The 20,913-nt window shown below is 37.8% G+C and overlaps 3 protein-coding genes across 7 annotated transcripts; 2 read left to right on the top strand and 1 right to left on the bottom strand.

Moving 5' to 3' along the window:
* Positions 1–1,727: 1,727 nt before the first annotated feature.
* LOC137709467 (histone-lysine N-methyltransferase, H3 lysine-9 specific SUVH4-like) lies at positions 1,728–9,378 on the top strand. Of its 2 annotated transcripts, none has more exons than XR_011064865.1 (15): positions 1,728–2,482; positions 2,591–2,680; positions 2,780–2,842; positions 3,549–3,603; positions 3,805–3,920; positions 4,785–4,961; positions 5,454–5,552; positions 5,764–5,862; positions 6,645–6,694; positions 6,780–6,868; positions 7,155–7,314; positions 7,446–7,551; positions 7,668–7,850; positions 8,336–8,603; positions 9,001–9,378. XR_011064865.1 is itself a non-coding variant. In XM_068448559.1 (15 exons), exons 1-15 carry the CDS (start codon positions 2,060–2,062, stop codon positions 9,112–9,114), a joined length of 2,061 nt encoding a protein of 686 aa, XP_068304660.1. In that variant the 5' UTR covers positions 1,728–2,059; the 3' UTR covers positions 9,115–9,378. The 2 variants fall into 2 exon arrangements, 1 of the variants encoding a protein (XP_068304660.1); XM_068448559.1 differs by having other exon boundaries at positions 8,367–8,603.
* A 108-nt stretch (positions 9,379–9,486) lies between these two features.
* On the bottom strand, positions 9,487–11,241 carry LOC137709468 (uncharacterized). Its single transcript, XM_068448560.1, has 2 exons — positions 10,751–11,241; positions 9,487–10,493 (listed from the first exon to the last, which is right to left on the bottom strand). The coding sequence occupies exons 1-2, from the start codon at positions 11,174–11,176 to the stop codon at positions 9,627–9,629; spliced, it is 1,293 nt and encodes a 430-aa protein (XP_068304661.1). The 5' UTR covers positions 11,177–11,241; the 3' UTR covers positions 9,487–9,626.
* Positions 11,242–11,371: 130 nt separating this feature from the next.
* LOC137709466 (probable alpha-mannosidase At5g13980) lies at positions 11,372–19,994 on the top strand. 4 transcript variants are annotated; one of them, XM_068448554.1, is made up of 30 exons: positions 11,372–11,583; positions 11,681–11,824; positions 12,417–12,674; positions 12,765–12,848; positions 13,025–13,113; positions 13,199–13,373; positions 13,516–13,635; positions 13,825–13,908; positions 14,006–14,077; positions 14,187–14,300; positions 14,668–14,768; positions 14,853–14,946; positions 15,045–15,212; positions 15,300–15,389; positions 15,694–15,759; positions 15,865–15,921; positions 16,203–16,559; positions 16,776–16,856; positions 17,025–17,084; positions 17,171–17,242; positions 17,370–17,417; positions 17,516–17,635; positions 17,827–17,892; positions 18,292–18,404; positions 18,511–18,595; positions 18,764–18,874; positions 18,967–19,062; positions 19,237–19,284; positions 19,444–19,512; positions 19,592–19,994. In XM_068448554.1, exons 2-30 carry the CDS (start codon positions 11,822–11,824, stop codon positions 19,829–19,831), a joined length of 3,141 nt encoding a protein of 1,046 aa, XP_068304655.1. In that variant the 5' UTR covers positions 11,372–11,583; positions 11,681–11,821; the 3' UTR covers positions 19,832–19,994. The 4 variants fall into 4 exon arrangements, with proteins under 4 accessions (XP_068304655.1, XP_068304656.1, XP_068304657.1 ...); XM_068448555.1 differs by having other exon boundaries at positions 11,681–11,840; XM_068448556.1 differs by having other exon boundaries at positions 11,681–11,840; positions 12,414–12,674.
* The last annotated feature ends 919 nt before the right edge of the window (positions 19,995–20,913 follow it).

Genomic DNA, 20,913 nt, shown 5'->3' with positions numbered 1-20,913 from the left:
GCAGTGTTCGCTATTTTTGGACACACAAATTAACACACCCTTCAGTCCAAGTGGCCTCAAATAATATAATAGTATAAGCCCATCAGTGTGTCCAACAAGTGTACCAATTTACTGTGTCCAATTAGTTTTAGGGAGTTTTAGTATACAACTTGACAAGGCCTTTCATAGTGGTGAGTTTGATCTTCTACATATAAGATTAGAAACGCATCGCAGCAAAATTTCATGTTTTTTAATATAATGATATATTTACACTAAAGAGTGAGAGTTTACGTTAGGTCACAAGATGTGTCTGCAAAATCTCATGTTCAAACACCAAAAAATTGCAATAAAAAAAAAAAAAAACACTTGAACTAAGTATAGGGCTTGTAGTTCAAGTTCGATAATAGCATTTACCTTTACATTGGATGTCTAAATTTGATTCACCATATCACCAATATTAATAACTAAATGAATGAAAAGTAGATAGGTTTCATAAGTTTTGGGTATGAAAACGAAGGTATCCCAAGTAAACACACCTTAGAAGACTTTAATTTAGTATTTATATTTTTTAATATAAGAGCATCTCCAATAGAGATGTCAAATTTAAAACATCAAAATGATATTTGATGGTATGTGAGGCAATTTGGCATTTTATACAATTTTTTGCTCCACCCAATATGTCAAGTAACAATATTACTCTATAAATTTTTTAATCTCTCGCAAGGTCTAATTATTGAGATAACCAATTAAATACTTGACACACAGTAACATTTATTAAAAATTTATTAAATGGATTTGACACCTTTTGACAATTTTGACAGCAAAAGGTTTTGCCTTCAAATGACTCAATGCCACGTAAAAAACTGAAGGCTCGCTTGGAAAGAATTTGATGCTATTTTTACTATTATATGTCTATATGGTAGTTTTGATATTTCATTTGGAAATGCTCTAACTATCTCACTACACGTATGAGGCAAGCTCACTTTGTTTTCTTAAAAAGCAAAGGGACAAAAATGTTTTTATTTCCACATTTACCCTTTTGTATTTTTTTGTTTCTTTCAAAATAGTGATGCTACATTTTGTGGACAATTTATAAACCTTTTTTTTAAGGAGGTAAGAATATAATAAAGTAAATCTCACTTATACTATAGAGATGCTTTAGATATGGTCGTACCATTTTCTTTTCAAAAGTTAGTGGACTACACTTAGCATTTCCTTTACTTGTACGTAATGCAATGTAAAATAAACAAGTGAAATTTTATCTTTTATAACTTACCTATTAATATCCTGCTGCATTTACGGTCGCAAAGTATTATAGTCACAATCAAGAAAATCTATAAACATACTCAAAACTTTATATTACAATTTATTTATCTTAGAGAAATATCAAAAATGGATTTATAAATAAGAAAAAATATCCATAAATGTCTAAAAAGGATGGTTGCTCCAAGCTCATCTACGGTTGTCATCACTCAATTACTTCAATTTTATGTCATAACAGAAGCAGAATTAGAAGTGAATTTTGACATCTCTGTTTTACAATTTACAAGGTACCAATATAAAAAAAAGAAACTATTATTAACACTTTAAAAATTTTATCCTATACTCTTCATAAATGTATTTTTTTTTCTAATTATAAAAGTTTAAGCAGTAAAATGAAATTTTGAGAGCGCCAACAACTATCTTAAAAAAAGAAGTTGAAAGTGTATCCAATTATGGAAACTCCTGTATTGCTTCGACTAGAATAGGAATAGCCCCCCCTTCCTCGGAAAGAGGCCAAATCTGAGGAGCGTTCAAGCCTAAAGTGAAGGAGAGAAGGAGCAATGGAGATGAAGGGGCGAGGGCGGGGATCAGGGCCTGTCCGTACTCTTCCGAAACTAGTACTCGACAGTCAGTGACGTCAGCAAACCCACGAATACGCGCCCACGCACCCCATTAACCCCCACACACACTCTCTCTCAGCTCCCTAAACCAGGGCTCCAATTTTCATGTGTGACTTACCCTCCTGATAAACCCTAGAATCTCAAGTTTCTCCAAAATCACTCTCTCGCTTCTGCAGATACCTTCGAGTGGGTGGAAAATGGTAGTGAAATCGCTGGTTCATAGCTCCGCCGATGCTGAAGGAGGTGCTGACGCTGCAGACCCGCATTCCAAAAACGACATTCCTTCGCCGCCGGGAAGGAGAACTAGTTCTGGCCTTCGGGTCAAAGAGAAACCCCAGAAGGAAGTCCTGGTCCGCAAAAGAGTTGCATTACTTGATGAGCACAGAGACGGAGACCGAGAGCAAGACGGAGGGGGAGACGAAGGTAGCCTCAGCAAAAGAGCCAATATCGACGGTGGAAAAAGCTCCCATGCTAAAAATGAGGCCGGGGACGCCGGCTCTAACGGTTGTTTAGAAGGCGGAGCCAGCAAACCCACTAATTCTTCGGCTGAGAAGAGCGACCATGCTAAGGTCAAGGAGACCCTGAGGCTGTTCAACAAACATTACCTTTATTTCGTACAGGTTTGTCCTTATGAGGATTGAGCTCAGATTTTACCCTGTTTCCATGTTTAAATGTTGAAAAATGTTTGGGTAAGAAGTACGGTCAACTTTTAGAAATTTGATTCATAGGAAGAAGAAATGAGGTGCAGAAAAGTGGAGGCTGATAAGAAGGCATCCAAATCCGCAAAGAAGGGCTCGAAATCTTCAAAAAAATCTAAGGTCAGTTTATCTCACTTACTCTTTCCTTAATATGCATGTGGTCTTGAGACTGAGCAATTTGGTACTTAATATGTTTCCAAAATGGACAAATTTCTGCAGAAAGAGGCTTCCCCGCCAGAGGCAAAGGCGTCAAAACGACATGATTTGAAGGCAATATCTAAGGCAAGTCAACATGATTCTTGCCTCATCACTGTCTTCTCACGATAGACACATTCTTTGTGTTTTCATAATTTATGACATTTTGAAATCAAACGATCTCAGGAGCAAATGCTGTTCAAATACTTCTGTTTTGTAAAGTGATTCTGGTGTACTATACTTAGGAATTCTGAAGTAACATGAAAGTGATTGTAACATTGGTGGTGGTGTCAATTGTTGTGACATCTCTTGTTTTATGGGTTTCCTACTTGTTATCCATATGACTTGTTTTATGGGTTTCCTACTTGCTATCCATATGATAACTTTGTTTTGTATTAAGAGCCAATGATGTTTCTGCTCGGGACCTGCAGTGGGAAGTAATAATAGGTTTTTCAAGAGAAAGGAGGATGAGGTGGATTTAATTAGGGATGAAATTAAGTTTTTAGCTTTTCTCTGAACATATTTGTGTAAACATTTTAGAGGTATTCCCTTGAGTTTTATTCTTATTGACTGGGGAATATCTTTGATTTGAATGTAATATAGCTTATCCTGGTTTTGATGGAAATCATGTTCGTCTTTCCTACTTGTACCTTTTCTTTTCTAATAGAATTCATGTTGATGATTAAAAGAGTGATGTTCCTGTTTGGAATATGATGGTCAGTATTTATGATTATAACATCTGAAATAATCTGCCCCTGTTTTTCTTTGGCTTTTAAATTATAATGACTAGCAGATGATGGAGAGAAAAGAAATCTTGAATGCCACTAAAAGAATCGGAAGCATTCCAGGTTTGCGACTCTCACCTGGTTAATTTTCCCTTTACGCTATATGCTTTTGAGGGTTTGTTGACTGAATACATTATGGGTTGATTATATTTTTATGGGATTGATAATTGAACACAGTTGCTTTTGAAATATGTCCTCTTTTTTTTTTTCTTTTTTTTCCCAAAGATTTTAATTTGTGGGTGCTAAAGTTTCCCTTCCTGGCAGGTATTGATGTTGGGCATCAGTTCTATTCTCGGGCTGAAATGGTTGCTGTTGGTTTTCACAGCCACTGGCTGAACGGCATTGACTTTATGGGGCAAAACTACGGCAAAGTCAAAGGGGTAATTCATACTTTTCCTCTTTGGACATAAACACTTGAGAATGAACCTGCATTTTTTTAATTATAACTAGGGGTGTTTTTCTGAAGGATCGGATTGGAACTATGTTTCCAATTCCCATTCCAAAATTTTGAATTAGAGTGGATCAGATCACAATTTTTAAATTTGGAAATTTTGTCATATCGGGAAATTTCAAAGTCGGAGTAATCTTGGAAATTTCGGAACATAATTCAGAAGTTCATATATTTTATAAGTTTTTGAATAGTCTCAAACTTTCCACATGTGGAATTTATTGTTCTTTCTTAATATTTGGTGTATGCTGATGTATGAATTCAATTAATTTTGTGGTATACTAGTATGCTTATACTTTTTAATATATAGAAGTGTATGTTTAATATAAAACCAATGCAAAATGTATTCAAAACAAACATTAACACACAAAATTTGATTACAAAGTATATAATTTGAGCAAATAACTATAAAATATTGGAATAGTTTGGAAGGTTTTTTATCGGGATAAGTTCGGAACACTTCAGAAAAATTCGGATCGGAAATTCAGAATTTTTAGAATCTCTAAATGCATTCCAATTTCCATTCCAATTTTTTGGAAAAATATTTGGATTCAGAAGCTTTACATTCGGAACCGGAAACAATATTCCAACTTGCATGCCTAATTATAACTTAAATACTTATTTCATTATTAAGGTTTTGTCCAGTGGGGAGGGGATTGTCCTTACTGTGACTAGTATGTAATTTACAAAGTCATCCAAAAGTGTTGATGTTGGTCCTTTTTACTTTTGCTCGTATGATGTTCTAGTCTAAGTTACCAAGAAGCAACTTCAGATTTTCCCCTTGTTGATAATGCAGGAGTACAGTAACTATACATTCCCACTTGCAGTGGCCATTGTTATATCTGGCATGTATGAGGATGATTTGGATAACGCAGAGGATGTTGTGTATACTGGCCAAGGTGGTCATAATTTGTCAGGTGATAAGCGTCAAATTCGAGATCAAGTTCTAGAACGTGGTAATTTGGCACTCAAGGTGTGTATTGAGAGTCTTCTCGGTTTTGTTTTACAAATTTGTCCTCATTTTCCACTTGTAATGGTAGTTGTTTATACATTCAACGGTTTTTTGTTGTTCGTCCCATGTGTTTTTAATGTGAGTTGGCCATATCAGATACGTTTACTTCTGTTGGTTTCTTGTTAGTTGACACCGTTTCAAAGTAAGTTAGTCCTATGTATCTGGTATTTTTATGAATTTAATCTATAAACCGATAATTATAAGTTCTCTGTTAACTGATATTAAGTTCTCTAACAAGGACCACATATGTATGAGTTCTCTGTTCAATACTTCAAATGTATTAGTTATTCTCTAACAAGGACCACAAATAAAGCTTCGGTTTTAACTGTCAAACCTGAGATGATTCGATGATCTGAACCTTTGGTCTATAGGTCCCTATGGATAATTACAAACATGTTTCTACATGTGGGTTCACATGTTATCTAAGAATTTATATGTTCTCACAAATTGCAGAATTGCGTGGAGCAATGTGTACCTGTTAGAGTAGTTCGTGGCCATGAATGTAAAAGTAGTTATGTTGGAAAACTTTACACTTATGATGGTTTGTACAAGGTAAAATCCTTTGAAGCTTGTTGTTTATTATTTTTACTATTTGTTTCCTCTATATCTCACTAAAACCATATCTATCACTTTAAATATCAAAAACTACTTGTTTGTTGAACTTTCTGCTGATGTTAACAATGAAAGAATTAGTTATATTTGCAAGTAAAGAAATGGTAGATTGACCTTTTTGTTTCTGACTAACTTAACGTTCATTTTACAGGTTGTTCAGTATTGGGCGGAGAAGGGTATTTCTGGATTTACTGTTTTTAAGTATCGTCTTAGGCGTATGGAAGGGCAGCCAGTTTTGACCACTAACCAGGTTATATATTTTGCTGTACTATCTTTTTCTCCACTACCGATCAAGAAAAGCCTTATTTGAGGCAACTTAGTCGGGAAATTAATCTGTTAAGATAGGATTAGTGTTTATTCGGGAAATATATATCTTGAAATTTGTAAGGCAGAATAGATATTTAGAGTTAACTTAAGTCTTATTTGGTACTATAAATATTCATAATAAGGTGCACCAGAGTTCACTTTTTTCTTAGTCCGTGCTGGTGTCACATCATTTGAAGTCACATTTCTCTTTTAATTTTGGAAATTCTCTCGTTCCTTTCCTAGCAAGCATGCTTTAGTCCATGATGTAATTTGTTATGCTACTGCTGTTATTTTTAGTTCCTCCGTTTTGACGAACCAATGTTTTGGCCCGCTTTTCTGTTTCAAATTTTTTTTTTTTCAGCTTTGTTGTTGTGCTTGTGATCCACAACTGAACTAGATAGCATTATTATAGGCGTGTGTTATCTACACACCCCATTTTACTTTATAGTTTATACACACCCTCTTAATTTGCAGCCCTTGGATCGGCTGAATTAAAGAAGATCAAAGGACAGAGATTAACAAGGGATGTGTGAGAAGTAAAAAAGGGTGTGTGGATAGCACAACCCTTATTATAACTGGGTATCGTAATATATGTCAGTGGGTTGTTCCTGCTTATATTCAGAATGTCACGTCTCATTTTCATTTTGACTTGTCTAGCACGGTGAATCATTGAGCAACTACGTATCGAGAGAGAATTTTCTTTAACATACTCGACTTCTCCAACAGGTTCAATTCATCACTCGACGTGTACCACAGTCTGTTGCAGAAATACGCGGGTATTTGTTGGAACACAATTATACTGTTGAAAGTTTTTAAACTTGATTGCAAATTGTAATTACGTTCTTTTGTTTTATTGCTCAGATTGGTGTGCGAAGACATCAGTGGGGGCCAAGAGGATGTTCCCATTCCGGCTACCAATTTGGTTGATGATCCACCTGTTTCACCCACAGGCAAGTTGAATTATCAAATTTTCAAATTGTTGTCTTTGTCGCACATGCATAACTGAATAAAATAATTTTTTTTTCCTAATCATCATTGACTTGTCAATCACAGATTTAACATCTCATTAATAATCTGTGCACACTACATGCATGATTGTAACCAATTACTAGCTGTGGTGGTTGAACTTTTTCATGGACATGTGGCCTCCTCAAATTTGTTAAAAAGTCACTTAAGTGATTTATATTCTATACTAAGGTGAGTACAACAATCTGGTGTCAAATTCGTAAATTTCAGGTTTTACATATTGTAAGTCTATCCAAGTTGCGCAAAATGTGAAGCTTCCCACAGATGTCACTGGATGCAATTGCAAAGGTTCTTGCACGGACCCTAAGACTTGTGCATGCACCATGCTTAATGGCGATGACTTCCCATATGTGCGGCGTGATGGTGGCAGGTGAGCAATACATTAAACATGCCACTATATATCTACATGAAATTTTGATATTAGATGCTTAATAGTTTTGGCTGATTTTATTACTTTATGTTCTTATTTGAGGCTATTCTTGCTTATGTTGCATCTTTCAGATTAATTGAGGCGAAGGATGTAGTGTTTGAATGTGGTCCAAAATGTGGTTGTGGACTTTCTTGCCTCAATCGTACTTCTCAGAGAGGGCTGAAGTATCGGTTTGAGGTGGTGTTATTGTAGCTACTTTGTTTGGTTATTTGGAAACACAGACACACATGATTACACAAATCACTGCTTGGCTATTGTCAAAGTGGCACATTCTAAATAGTGGGCATTAGCAGGTTTTCAGGACACCAATGAGAGGATGGGCTGTTAGATCATGGGATTTTATCCCTTCTGGAGCACCAGTCTGTGAGTACATAGGAGTAATTAGAAGGACAGAAGATGTAGATAGTGCCTTAGAGAACTACTACATATTTGACATGGATTGTTTGCAAACCATGAAGGGGCTTGAAGGAAGAGAGGTATTGCCACTAGCTGTATTCAACTATCCAGTATGATATGCCTTGGCAATTCCAGTTTGAAGTCTCTCTGTGTCAATAAAAGATCACTTCTTTGTTTTGTTAACTTTTAAAACCTGGATCTCCTACTTGGTTTCTGCATGTATGAATTAATTGTCTCATTAGAAGGTTAGATAATGCTTGTTCTGGTATATTTTCAAAGATTGTTTGATGATGGTTTATATTTGGCTTTAATGTATAAAATAATATAACTATAAGGTTTTGTATGTAGAAACAAACTTGAGAATGAAATGTAGGCAAATGACTATTTTGTAGCTGTTAGTAAATGGGAATATTTTTGGATGAACACTGCCCGTATGTGGCTGTCTAACTACATCACCTTCATGAGGAAATAGTTGTTTGTATATTTTCGGTAGAAGTCAATTACAGTTTACCATTTCATATGACATATTTCTTTGTCAGTTATGTATTTTGATCTTCCTGAGCAGGGAAATTTTGTCTCATTTATCTTTCTGACAGAGGCGTTCACAAGCTGTATCCATACCAGCAGCTAATTCACTGGAGAGACCTGATGATCAGAGCTCTGATAGCGGGCCAGAGTTCTGCATTGATGCAGGTTCAACTGGAAACATAGCCAGATTTATAAATCACAGTTGTGAGCCTAATCTGTTTGTCCAGTCGGTGTTGAGCTCACACCATGACTTAAAACTAGCTCGGGTGATGCTGTTTGCTGCGGACAACATACCTCCTCTGCAGGTGTCTCTTGTTCTCTCTCTCTCTCTCTGATTGTCGTTTTCATCATCATTCAATCTTGTTTGATTGAAGTTGGAAATGAGAATGAGAATGTTCCAAGATAAGAATGCTGGTGATATTCCAAAAATAGTAAATAGGTTGTGTTTATGAACTATGTAGCCAACAAGGTTAATGTCTTGATGCCTTAAATTCAATGTTAAAGTCGTCGTGATGAAGTGAATGTTTATTATCTGTATGGAACCATCATCAAGTGGCTGCTACTTATAGGATCCTGATAGGAATTTGTTATCTGTTGCACGCACATGGAATCTTCTTTATGTGGGCTTTAACTACGAGTTCCAGTACTTGGATGTTAAACTTAATTTTGGAGTGGCTGACATTATTGTTGGATTTATGGCAGGAGCTCACATACGACTATGGCTACGCCCTTGATAGTGTCTTGGGTCCCGATGGGAAAGTAAAAAAGATGTTCTGCCATTGTGGTGCCACAGGTTGCAGGAAGCGCTTATTCTAGTTGATGAAACTGATATTTAGACTCTGACTTCGCAACAATTCCAGGTTATGGGTTTATTGTTGTATTCCTTTGTAATTCCGCCGGCTGATCTAACCTCCATGCTCTGGGAGATTGTGCTTCAAATGCACAGAAAAAGGCACATGTCAAACCACGGACACTCATTTGTAACACTCACATGTCAAGAGAGAAAATTGGAATGTCAATATTTCGGTCAAAAACTAGGAACCTTGCAACGATTTGTACTGTCATTGCCTTGATCGGTTCCTCATCGATCCAGATTTCCTTTTTTTTTTTTGTTTCGGCATGAAAAAAATCTGCCCCCCTGACATCCAGTTCCAAAAAAGTTGATTCTTGCTCGAATACTAAGAGAAGGAAAATTGCAAGCCAGTAACCATTCAATCGCTATAAGTTTTACAAACTCGACTGCCAATAAGCAGCTTTGTTAGAGAAATATATCAAATACATAATACGAAAAATGGCAGTCGGTCTATCAGTGAAGAAGCAATTATTATTCACTCATCCAATCCCAAACTGGTTTTTGTACGGTATTGGCGTCCAGTTCTCTGTATACTGCTTCTTCCATCCATTGCTGTATCCGGTTCATCTTCCTCCATTGCACAAACATCTTCATTATCCTCTGCTGCAATGGCAAGTGGCATCACTTTGCAAGCCGCAGTTTCCCTTCGAGCACCTCCTGGTCTCTCTGACTCCCCATCGTTTTCTATCATTATAGCATCACTTGATTTCTTTCTTGGTATAAATGTGACAGGTTTTGAAAGATCAACACAAGCATCCTCTGCCTGTGGTTCCGTAGAATTTGACTTTCTCACCAGATTAAGGAATTCCATATAGGCTTGCTTGTTAGACTCCTCGTCCACATCACCTGATGAATCAAACGTATAATGCGTATATCTTGAAGGATTTCGTATATAATCCGGAACTGGAGGATTTTCATTTGAATGAGCTTCTACAGGAACATCTTTGGCTTCCTCTTCATCTTCGTTACTTTTGCAGTTGGAATCAAACCGGACACGTTTTTGTGTTTTGGACGAGTCTATCTGATTATCATTCTTCCTCTTCAGAATCGACTTTAGGTTGGCAGCATCTTCAGAGCTGTTTTCAACAGCTATAGAAGAAGATGAGCCGTTCCCAGAAACCCTGAGGGAGTCAATTTTTTGAGCTGCTTCAGCATCTTGTTGGAGCCTAATCTTAGCTGCCAGGTGATTAGCACGCGGGTCTCTAGTGAAATCCTTAATGGAACTAGGAACCTCCTCTTGAGTATCAATATCGATCCCATAGTCGTTGACATCCCTCATATACAAGCGATCTCCGGCAGTCTCCTTGCCAACAGCCACTTTGTCATATCCATCTTCCTCTTCCTGGATACAGAATACAAATACAGGTTAAAACAGGCAGTCCCAACTCCCGACCCTCAAGCAAATCGGAGAATTAATAACTACGAAAGCTTATAATTTGATTCAGTATAAACATCTGCACCTCTATCTTGCCTAGTTAGTGTTCACGGGTATGGATTTCCGATTTGCTCATCTTCGAATTTGAATTACACTAAACAGTGATGGCATGAGATCCTAATCAATCAAATTGTAAAGAGCAGCAAAGTTAGAGAGAGAAACACCTCGAAGTCGAGAGTACAGTCCCTGCCGATTGAGGATTTAATTTCCCACTCCTCTTCATTGTAGCCGTCTGGCTTATCCTCAGTTGCGGGCTGACTGGAAGAACCAGATGCCTCTTGCTCCTCCTCGCCTTCGTCTTCGACGTCGTCGTCAAGGTCTAGAAGGTCCTTCTCCAGGTCGTCACTGAAATCATTCTTCGACCTTGAATTTGATTTTGAGTAGAAGGGTAGGGGTTCGGCTTCGGGTTCGGGGCTGCCCTTGTCTCTGTTCCATTCCCTCCTCTCGATTTCCTCGTCGGTTAGGGACCATAGCGAGCTCAGACACGACTGTTGACCGCTCGATGACGACGGCGATGGCGATGGCGATGGCGAGGAAACGGGGAGAGAGCCGAAGATTTTGCCTACTCGAACGTTGAACGTGTCCTCCATAGTGGGTGGGATTTCGAATTCCGATAGGTGAAAATCTCGATTAGGGTTTTAAAAGGGCAAACCTGCGGCACTGGATTGCACCGACTAAGAATACGGCGTATACCGAGTTGAGTGGGCCTAGTCCAATTAAGGTGATTTTTTTCTCTCACATAAGCCTATGACAAGTCCGGCCCATGCTTTGCCCATGTACTAATGATAGCTGTCCAGTTCGTTAAAAAAGAAATAAAAACAAAGCATCAGTTGGGCAAGATAGAGATGTCTCCGCTTCTTTTGGCCTTCACAGAAGAGGTGAGGAAGCGCTTGAAGTTGATCATTGTGCCCGAATGCTCAAATGGTGAGCTTTGGGTGAATTCTCCTTGACCAAACATGAGTGTTGTGAACTAAAGAAGTTGTTCCCAACGAAGAAGGTAGAAGCAGCGGATAAATACATGGTCCCTAATACTGAAATGGAATGCTCCTTCTTCATCAGTGAATGATTAACTTGGTTCTTGTATTCTATTTCAGATCAGCAAAGTCACAGAGATGAGTTCGTCCGCCAATCAAGAAAGATCCGAGATGGAGCAGAGGAGGTTGGTGCGGAAAGTATGGAACTTGCCCCAATGAAAATACGCACTTTCATTGTCGACTTCGATCACCTCCGTATGTATGGTTCGTGAAAAACAAGGTTTTGCGCCTCTCCTACAATTGCATCAGATTGCGTTTTTGTTTTTGGGGCATCTGAGTGATCTTCGAGACACTCTGTCCTTGTTGAGTTTTTTAGGTAGGTCTAAACCTGACCAATATACGTGAGTTTTTTCTCTAATATTTATTAAAAGATAGTACAAATGATAATACAAATATATATGCGGTAAAAGTAGTATTTTTTGTAAAAATGTGAGTTTGGTGAGTAAAAAGACAAAGCCATCCATGAGATGACCCACCAAAGAGTAGAGTAGAGTACACTTGAAATGAGAAAACTACTAAAATTATTAAAAAAAAGTCAAGAGGAAAGACGCACAGAGAAATCAGAGTGAGTAGAATTAGAAATATAAATGGCAGGCTGATCGACCAGCGAGTGATCATTTCATCGCCTCTCTTCTCTCGCTTCTCGCTTCTTTCTCTTCTCTCTTCAACGGTGTGTGTGTCATGCTGTTTGCGGCGGCACTTCCCATCCATGCAATTTAACGCTACTTTCTTACGTTAATAAGCGTGAATCGCTCGTTTCTGGAAAATTAGTCACTCTTTTTACTCTTGACAGCAGCTGCTGAGAGCTGACCTTCATCGGAGGAGAAGAGCTCTGATCGTGCTTCCGCTAATGGCCGCGACTCGGTCCCTCTTGTGCTTGCTTACGTTGGTCGTCGGATTTCTAGTCGCCGACTCCAAGTTTATTGCATACAACACTTCCCAAGGCATAGTCCCAGGCAAAATCAATGTCCATTTGGTCCCTCACACCCACGACGACGTTGGCTGGTTAAAGACCGTTGATCAGTATTATGTTGGCTCCAACAATTCCATCCAGGTTTCTTCTGGATTTTGGATTCTGACTCTCTGACTTCTCTGAGGGTTGTTTGTTTCTTCTGATGATTTGATTTCAATGGATGGATAATAGGGGGCTTGCGTGCAAAATGTGTTGGATTCTTTAGTTCCTGCTCTGCTGGCTGACAAGAATCGCAAATTCATTTATGTCGAACAGGCAACCCTCTTTCTCTTTCTTTACTTGCTTCTTCTTTCTATTCTGCTTCCAAGTTGTATACCTCCAATCTTACCAAATTTATATATCCACGGTTAAAACTGGCACTTGGTACCATAACATAGATAACTTGTATCTCTTGCTGCTTAATCAATGCATTGAATTGCATTGCACTGCAGGCATTCTTCCAGCGGTGGTGGAGAGATCAGAGTGACGCCATCCAGAGTATAGTCAAGCAGCTAGTCACCTCGGGTCAATTAGAATTCATGTAATCTCATGTGCCAAAAACAGCAAAGCAGGTTTCTTTTCATTTCTTTTGGTACTAATGCTTTGTTTTTTTCCCCATGCTTCAGAAATGGGGGAATGTGTATGCATGATGAGGCTGCAACGCATTATATCGATATGATAGATCAGACGACTCTAGGGCATCGCTTTATTCAAAAGGAATTTGACGTGACTCCAAGAATTGGTTGGCAAATTGACCCCTTTGGGCATTCGGCAGTCCAGGCTTATTTGTTGGGAGCAGAAGTGAGCATGCCTTTGGCTGTACCTTTGAACACAAAATTTCCTTTTTCTATGCCTAGAGTACACCTTTTGAAATTGTGGTCGGAGCATTTTTGCCAGAAAGTATTACTCATACACTGTGAACAACATTTTGGTGTTGTTGTAGGCGGGATTCGACTCACTTTTCTTTGGTCGAATAGATTACCAGGATAGGGCTAAGCGCAAAAATGACAAGAGCCTTGAATTTATTTGGCAGGGTTCAAAGAGTCTTGGTTCATCTGCTCAGGTGATGAACAACGATTGCTTTTTGTTTTATATAACATTTTTACATCTGGGATTCTGGGTTTGTCCATGTCATCATGGATATGCTTCCTTTTAGTCATTATGTAATATTTAGTGGTGTTAATTTTATTTTATTGGCCGCAGAGGAAATATTATGTGCTGACTACTTTGTTATTCTTCTAAACTGTTCCAGATTTTTTCTGGTGCATTCCCTGAGGCTTATGAACCTCCATCTGGTTTCTATTTTGAAGTTAATGATGATTCCCCAATTGTTCAGGTAACATCATGATTTGCAAACATGTTTTTATATTTCATTTAGGTTATTGAATATTTACTTGTTTGAATTATTAAACTTAATTGCTGTTCTGTTGAAGGATGACATCACTTTGTTTGATTACAATGTACATGATCGTGTTAATGACTTTGTTGCTACTGCAGTATCACAGGTAAATTACTTGGTTGTCTTCATCAAACACTTTTTCTCTTTTCTTTTCTTTTCTTTTTTCTATCATACAGGGCATATTTTGGTGGCTGACAGCAATGATTTATTCTCAGGCTAACATAACTCGAACGAATCATATAATGTGGACCATGGGAACAGATTTCATGTATCAGTATGCACACACATGGTTCCGACAAATGGACAAGCTCATTCACTATGTCAACATGGTAATAACCGCTTAATACTTTTTATTGATGCTGAGCTGGTTTTATGAAATTATTACAGTCTCACACCTTTCGTGCCTCTAAATATCATCATAATTGGTACTGATGATATTTGACATTTATGCTTGTGCCTGAGAGGTCAAATTGGTCGATTCAACCTTTCTGTAGTCTCTGTTCTGAGGTAAAACTGTAAAAGGATAAACTGGATACGTTGTTTCTGGCTATTACCTTCATTTTCTATCGCGTTCCCAAAAGATACAATATGTCCAAAGATGTTAACTGATTAGGAATGCATTTCGTTGTTGTCTTGTATGGGTTTGTTGATTATTTTATGCTGTTATTGTTCTTCCTTTTTTTGGACACATCCAAGGATGGACGTGTTAATGCTCTGTATTCTACTCCATCCATATATACGGATGCAAAGTATGCTACAAATGAATCATGGCCAATCAAGACCGGTGATTTCTTTCCGTGAGTTTTAAGTTTATTTTGTTTTGTAATCTTTCCTTTGATGTGTCAACCTTACAGTAAAACTGAAGTTTGTCAGCATACCAGTTATGCAGATCGTACAAATGCCTACTGGACAGGGTACTTCACAAGTAGACCAGCCTTGAAACATTACGTTAGAACAATGAGTGGCTATTATTTGGTATCTCCCTGTAACTTTTCTCTGTATCATGAATTATTGTTTACAGTTAAATGACAGCTTTTCTATTGTCATACATATATGTTTCTCTTGACAAAAAGGCTGCGAGGCAACTAGAATTTTTTAAAGGAAGGACTGATTCAGGGCCCAACACAGACTCATTGGCAGATGCCTTGGCAATTGCTCAACATCATGATGCAGTCGCTGGTACAGAGAAGCAGCATGTTGCCAATGATTATGCAAAAAGATTGGCGATAGGTTACACGGAGGTGTGAATTAGCCTTAACTTTCATGTTCTTTTCAGTCCTCACCTATTTAACTCAAATTTCACTCTCTTGTTCATTGTCTTCGTGTAGGCCGAGCAAGTAGTTGCCACGTCACTTGCTCACTTGGTTGAGTCTGCATCATACACTGGATCTGTAAATCCAACTACGAAGTTTCAACAGGTAATTAAATTTGAGCCCTTGAGCTTGTATGCTATTTTCATATCCTAGTACTTGACCTTCAACTGCATGGATGGTGATAATTTGGATATTGAACTTTAGTATGAGTATGACTCATGAGGTAGTTGCAAAGATGGATAGGATTAGTATGTTTAAAACGTTTATGCCAGTAAGAAGGATTTTGATACTGAAACAATGAAGTAGAATGAGTGAAATTTCAAATTCAAGCTAAGAAGAACGGTTGATCAGATCTATCTATCATCTTTTCTTCCTTTTTTCATTTACTTTGTTTTCATTGATTCTCCAGTGCCCACTTCTGAATATCAGCTATTGCCCTGCATCAGAAGTGAATTTTTCTGAAGCAAAACAACTGGTGAGGAAAATAAAGTATGCCATGCTCTTAAGTGTATCGACTATTAAGGGTTACTTTAATTCCACTAGTGAAGTATATTTTCTGGTGGTGTTTTCTTGTCTATAGACTGTCGTGGTGTACAATTCCCTAGGATGGAAGAGGGATGATGTAATTCGAATTCCTGTGAGTACTTCCTTTTCCAAGTTCTATCTTAATGCTTTCTGCTGTGTTAGTGTTTCCGTTGATATATTATAGAAATAAATAAATATAAGAACGAGGAGGAAAATCCTTTCAAGTGCTTAGACCAAATATATATGATAACCAGGGTTGGGTGAAGTCTTAGCGTATTTGGGGTACAAAACGTCTATAAATGGCCGCTTTATATTGATCATGCGAACAAGCCCATGTGAATGCAAAGTTGATAATCAATGACTCCCTTCGTAATATTTATGTTAATGATGTAGATTATCAATGAAGATGTCACTGTTCATGATTCTGAGGGAAGAGAAATTGAATCACAGCTTCTCCCACTAGATGATGCCCACGTGGGCTTAAGGAACTACTATGCTAAGGCATACTTGGGTCAAACTCCAACAAAGACACCAAATTATTGGCTTGCGTTTCCAGTGTCCGTGCCACCACTCGGTTTCAGCACATACACTATCTCGCTTTTGGGTAAAGGTGCTGGTTCCACCAAATCATCTGTACAGACATTTCAAAGTAGGGAAGAGTCCACTATTGAAGTTGGTCAAGGAAATGTGAAACTCACGTTTTCTACAAATCAAGGCAAAATGACTAACTATGTCAATAGAAGAAGCTTGGTAAGTATGCACCTAACAGTTGCGTAGATACTATACCTGATGATTGCATTTTGTTCTCCACTTGTATTTCCTTTTTACATACTTGTTTTTCATTGGTGCGATTCAGTATCAGGTTTATGACGTTGTGATAGCTCTGTTAATCCAACTGCCAAAAAAGGCAATGGAATAGAAAGCAAAAATTGTTGTAGCTAACTCAATTATTCATTCCTTTTGAAGGTTGAAGAATTGGTTGAACAGTCTTACAGTTTTTATAATGGATATAATGGCAGTGATGATAAAGCTCCTCTGATTCGTCAGGTATATAAATGCTGATAGAAGCTAGTGCTCTGTTGCAATATTTCTTATTTTCTATTTTTATGTTTTCAATTTGAAGGACATGAAAACTGATTATTAAGTGACCCTTTCTATGGTATCTACTTGTTTCAATATAAAACGCTTTATTGTTCTTTTTTTCTGTTTTTCTAGAATGCCGGGGCATATATCTTCCGTCCAAATGGCACGTTTCTCATAAAACCTGGAGAAAAGGTGTGTACTTTTACCTTGTAAAATATATTTAGACTCGGGCATAAGTTGGGAGATTGTTGATTAGCAACTGTTGTTTAAAATTTCAGGCTTCTCTGACTGTCGTGCGTGGACCAGTAATAGATGAAGTGCATCAACATATTAATGCATGGATATATCAGGTGCCTTGCTCGTCAAGTGCTTGCTATCTCTGTATATGTTTTCTCTTTGTTCTCTTGCAGCAACATGAGCATCATTATTATATTCTAAAATAAAATCTCAGTAATGTTTCATTGGATGTGTGTGCAGGTCACCAGAATTCACAAAGAGAAGGAGCATGTTGAAGTCGAGTTTATTGTAAGCTTACAAATAAAGACAAAAAGGAAATAAGAAAGTTCGAATAAAAACTGAAAATTATTATTAGGCCTGTTCATTGAAAACGTTTGCATATTCAGGTTGGCCCATTGCCTACTGATGACGGAATTGGCAAAGAAGTTGTAACTCAACTAGCCACTACCATGGCTACCAACAAAACGTTCTACACTGATTCTAATGGGCGTGATTTTATTGAAAGGGTACACAAATTACTTGCTCTTACAATATATTATCTAGTAGTTTTGATATCATGTTGATGCTCAAAATTTATTTACCTTGTAGACTTATAGTTTTTTACTTTTAGAAAGCTATCAGAGTGCCTCTTAGGAGTTGATGCCCATTCCTAGTTATTGTTGGCATAAAATAATGCAAGGATCCCTCTCTTTTGCAGATTCGCGACTATAGAACAGATTGGGACCTGAAAGTGCACCAACCTATAGCTGGAAATTATTATCCAGTATGTTTATTTTTCCTTCCTCAAAGTAAACCTCCTTTTTATGTGGCTTTGCGGGGGCTATTTCTGTTGCCCTTATTAGCTTTCAGTTTTACTAGCAAACTGAGTTGAAGTTTGTATCAAAATTTGGTTTGCACTTGCACGGTGTTGTGCATATGGCTGAAAGAATACGGTGTCCCACTCTTTAATTACTAGAATTTCATGAATTCTAAGACATGATAGTTCTGTTTCCACTATATCCTTTTAAATAGAACAATAATTTCTCCATCTCAAGATTTTCTATATCAAATGAATATGTTTCTGTATACATATTTTGGCTCCGTTGCCATCTGGTAGTCATTGGATAGGTGAGCGTTGTACTAGTTTATTAGCTTCACATGTTTTTTTATGTTGTCCTTGCAGATTAATCTTGGGATATACATGCAAGATAACAGTACAGAATTTTCAGTTTTGGTGGATCGATCTTTGGGAGGGTCCAGCATGGTGGATGGACAGATAGAGCTGATGCTCCACAGGCATGTTTTTATTCTTAAATAAGATTGACATTCATGAATGTAACTATTTCATAAAGCATACAAATTAAAGTCATGATTGGGATTTCCTTGTTCTCTTACCACACAGGAGACTACTACTTGATGACTCAAGAGGTGTGGCAGAGGCTCTAAATGAAACCGTCTGTATTGACAATGTTTGCAGTGGACTAAGAGTAAGTACATGCTACCTGCTTTGCAACGACTACTGTGTGCTGTTATAGATCAACTTGGAGTTTTGGTTGCGAACATATCTAGATGTGGTATAACTATTTTGACTATCCTAAGAGTTTAAGGTTGCCTAACTTTTGGTGTCCACCTCTTGCTTCTGTTAAACTTATCAGATCCAAGGAAAATTTTATTTCAGAATCGACCCCCTGGGAGAAGGTGCCAAGTGGCGTCGTACTTTTGGTCAGGAGATATATTCCCCTCTTTTACTAGCCTTTTCTGAACAGGTGAAATTATAAAATACAAAAAAACGAAAAGACATTTAAGTTTGGTTTTAACCTTGTGAGCTGCTCAATAATAGGTGACTCCCTTTCTGTAGGATGGAGATAACTGGAAGAATTCTCATGTAACCACTTTTTCAGGGGTTGGTTCATCGTACAGTTTACCTGATAACGTTGCTCTTATAACTCTTCAGGTAACTTGGTGCTTATCTAGAATTTCGGATGTTATTTCTCTTTAGCTTTTTAATTTTAATTTTACCTAGTTAAGAATGGGGTCCAATTCAACTTTCCTAGAATATTGAATAGAAACCACAACGATAGCAGCAGAATACAGACTTGTGATAGCCTGGTTTCTTTAATTTGCATAGGAGCTTGATGATGGAAAAGTTCTCCTTCGATTAGCACATTTATATGAGGTTCTAATCTCTCACTTGTTCTACTTCAACTATCTATTTCTGCTCTAGTACCTCATTCATTTTATTTATAATGTACTCTGTTAGAGCCAGTATCTTCACTTCCGATCCTCCGCATTTTATTTACTACTATTGTTTTTTCTTGTTCAAAATTGTGCTCAGATTGGAGAGGACAGGGATCTTTCTGTAATGGCAAATGTAGAGTTGAAGCAGCTCTTCCCCAGGAAGAAGGTAAAAGAATGAGCCACAAACATTAACCAGAGTTCACTATTGAATCCTTTTCTTATAATGTCGTGCTTTTCCGGTACAGATTGGTAAACTTACAGAGATGAACTTATCGGCAAATCAAGAACGGACAGGAATGGAGAAAAAGAGACTCAATTGGAAGGTGGAAGAAGGCTCTTCATCAGAGGCAAAGGCTGCGAGGGGTGGAACTGTTGATCCTGCAAAACTGGTTGTGGAACTTGCACCAATGGAAATCCGAACCTTTCTCGTTGAGTTTAACCAAAGCTTTCATTTGATGCCTAACCGAATGAGGCTGAAAATGTAGTGGAGACTTGAGAGGCCCTTGGCTTCTGGAGTCCTGGACCTTTTCTGTCATGTAAATAGACATTTGAGTTATGTTTCTAGTGTTGAACGAAATAAGCAGAGGAAAAACGATTAACGCGTAAAAATCATGGAACGATGTGGTTTATGAAATGAGGTTGTACTAAGTATTGAGTTAGATAAGCTACTATTGCAAACGACACGGATACCTTGTTATATGACAGCTGCCATGTGACTTTTGAAACTCGTGCGTCCAGATTGATCTTGATGGCCTTTAAGAAATGGGTGAGCAAGAGGCTCATCATGTACCCTCCCTAGTAAATAGCTCACAAGATTGCTCTTCTTCGGCCTCACATGATCCCATCTTATCCACATGCTTTGGTTGAGGTCAACAGCCTCTAATGGTACCTCAACCCACTCTGGTTCAACTATGTGTCATCGACTTTTATTCCTTCTAGTAGAGGAGGCTGTAGGGCACACACGAGACAACCCTTGTGCCCCATATCTATAAAGTCTTCAAAATTAAAGGAACATGATCACTAACTTGTAACAACAAAGCTTAAATGCAAGTGGCCATCTACCACAGTGGTGGGGAGGAGTGTTGCTCTTACACCACAACGTAGGTTCAAACCCCATCGGTTTTATAATCTAACATCTAATCTAACAAATTTATTGTTTGACAAAAAAAAAAACCAACAACAAAGCTTAAATACCACCAAAACTTGTAATAATAATTGTGTAGTGATACTTTCGGCAAAACTCTACCGAAAGTTTCATCAAACACACACATACCAAATATAGCTTAAATTTGCGGAGAAATATACCGAATTATGTGGAAATTTTTCGGAAAAGTCTGGTATGGTTTGGCATTGAGGTGCTTAAAAAAAAAGCTGCTTATTTTCAAAGTTTTTATGTTAAAGGTGTTTGGTAAACTAAAAAAAAAAGGATTATTTTGGAAGCTACTGTGAGAATAAGTTGAAATCATCAGAAAAGCTGAAGTAGCTAAATGCTGCTTTGGAAAACTGGCTTTTTTTCAAAGCACGCGGAGCTACAGTGCTCCCTTAATGAAACTTTCTAAAGTCCAAT

The sequence above is a fragment of the Pyrus communis genome, chromosome 11, assembly GCF_963583255.1.
Source record: "Pyrus communis chromosome 11, drPyrComm1.1, whole genome shotgun sequence".
NCBI classification, from domain to species: Eukaryota; Viridiplantae; Streptophyta; class Magnoliopsida; order Rosales; family Rosaceae; genus Pyrus; species Pyrus communis.
This window is presented reverse-complemented; position numbering and strand designations above follow the sequence as displayed.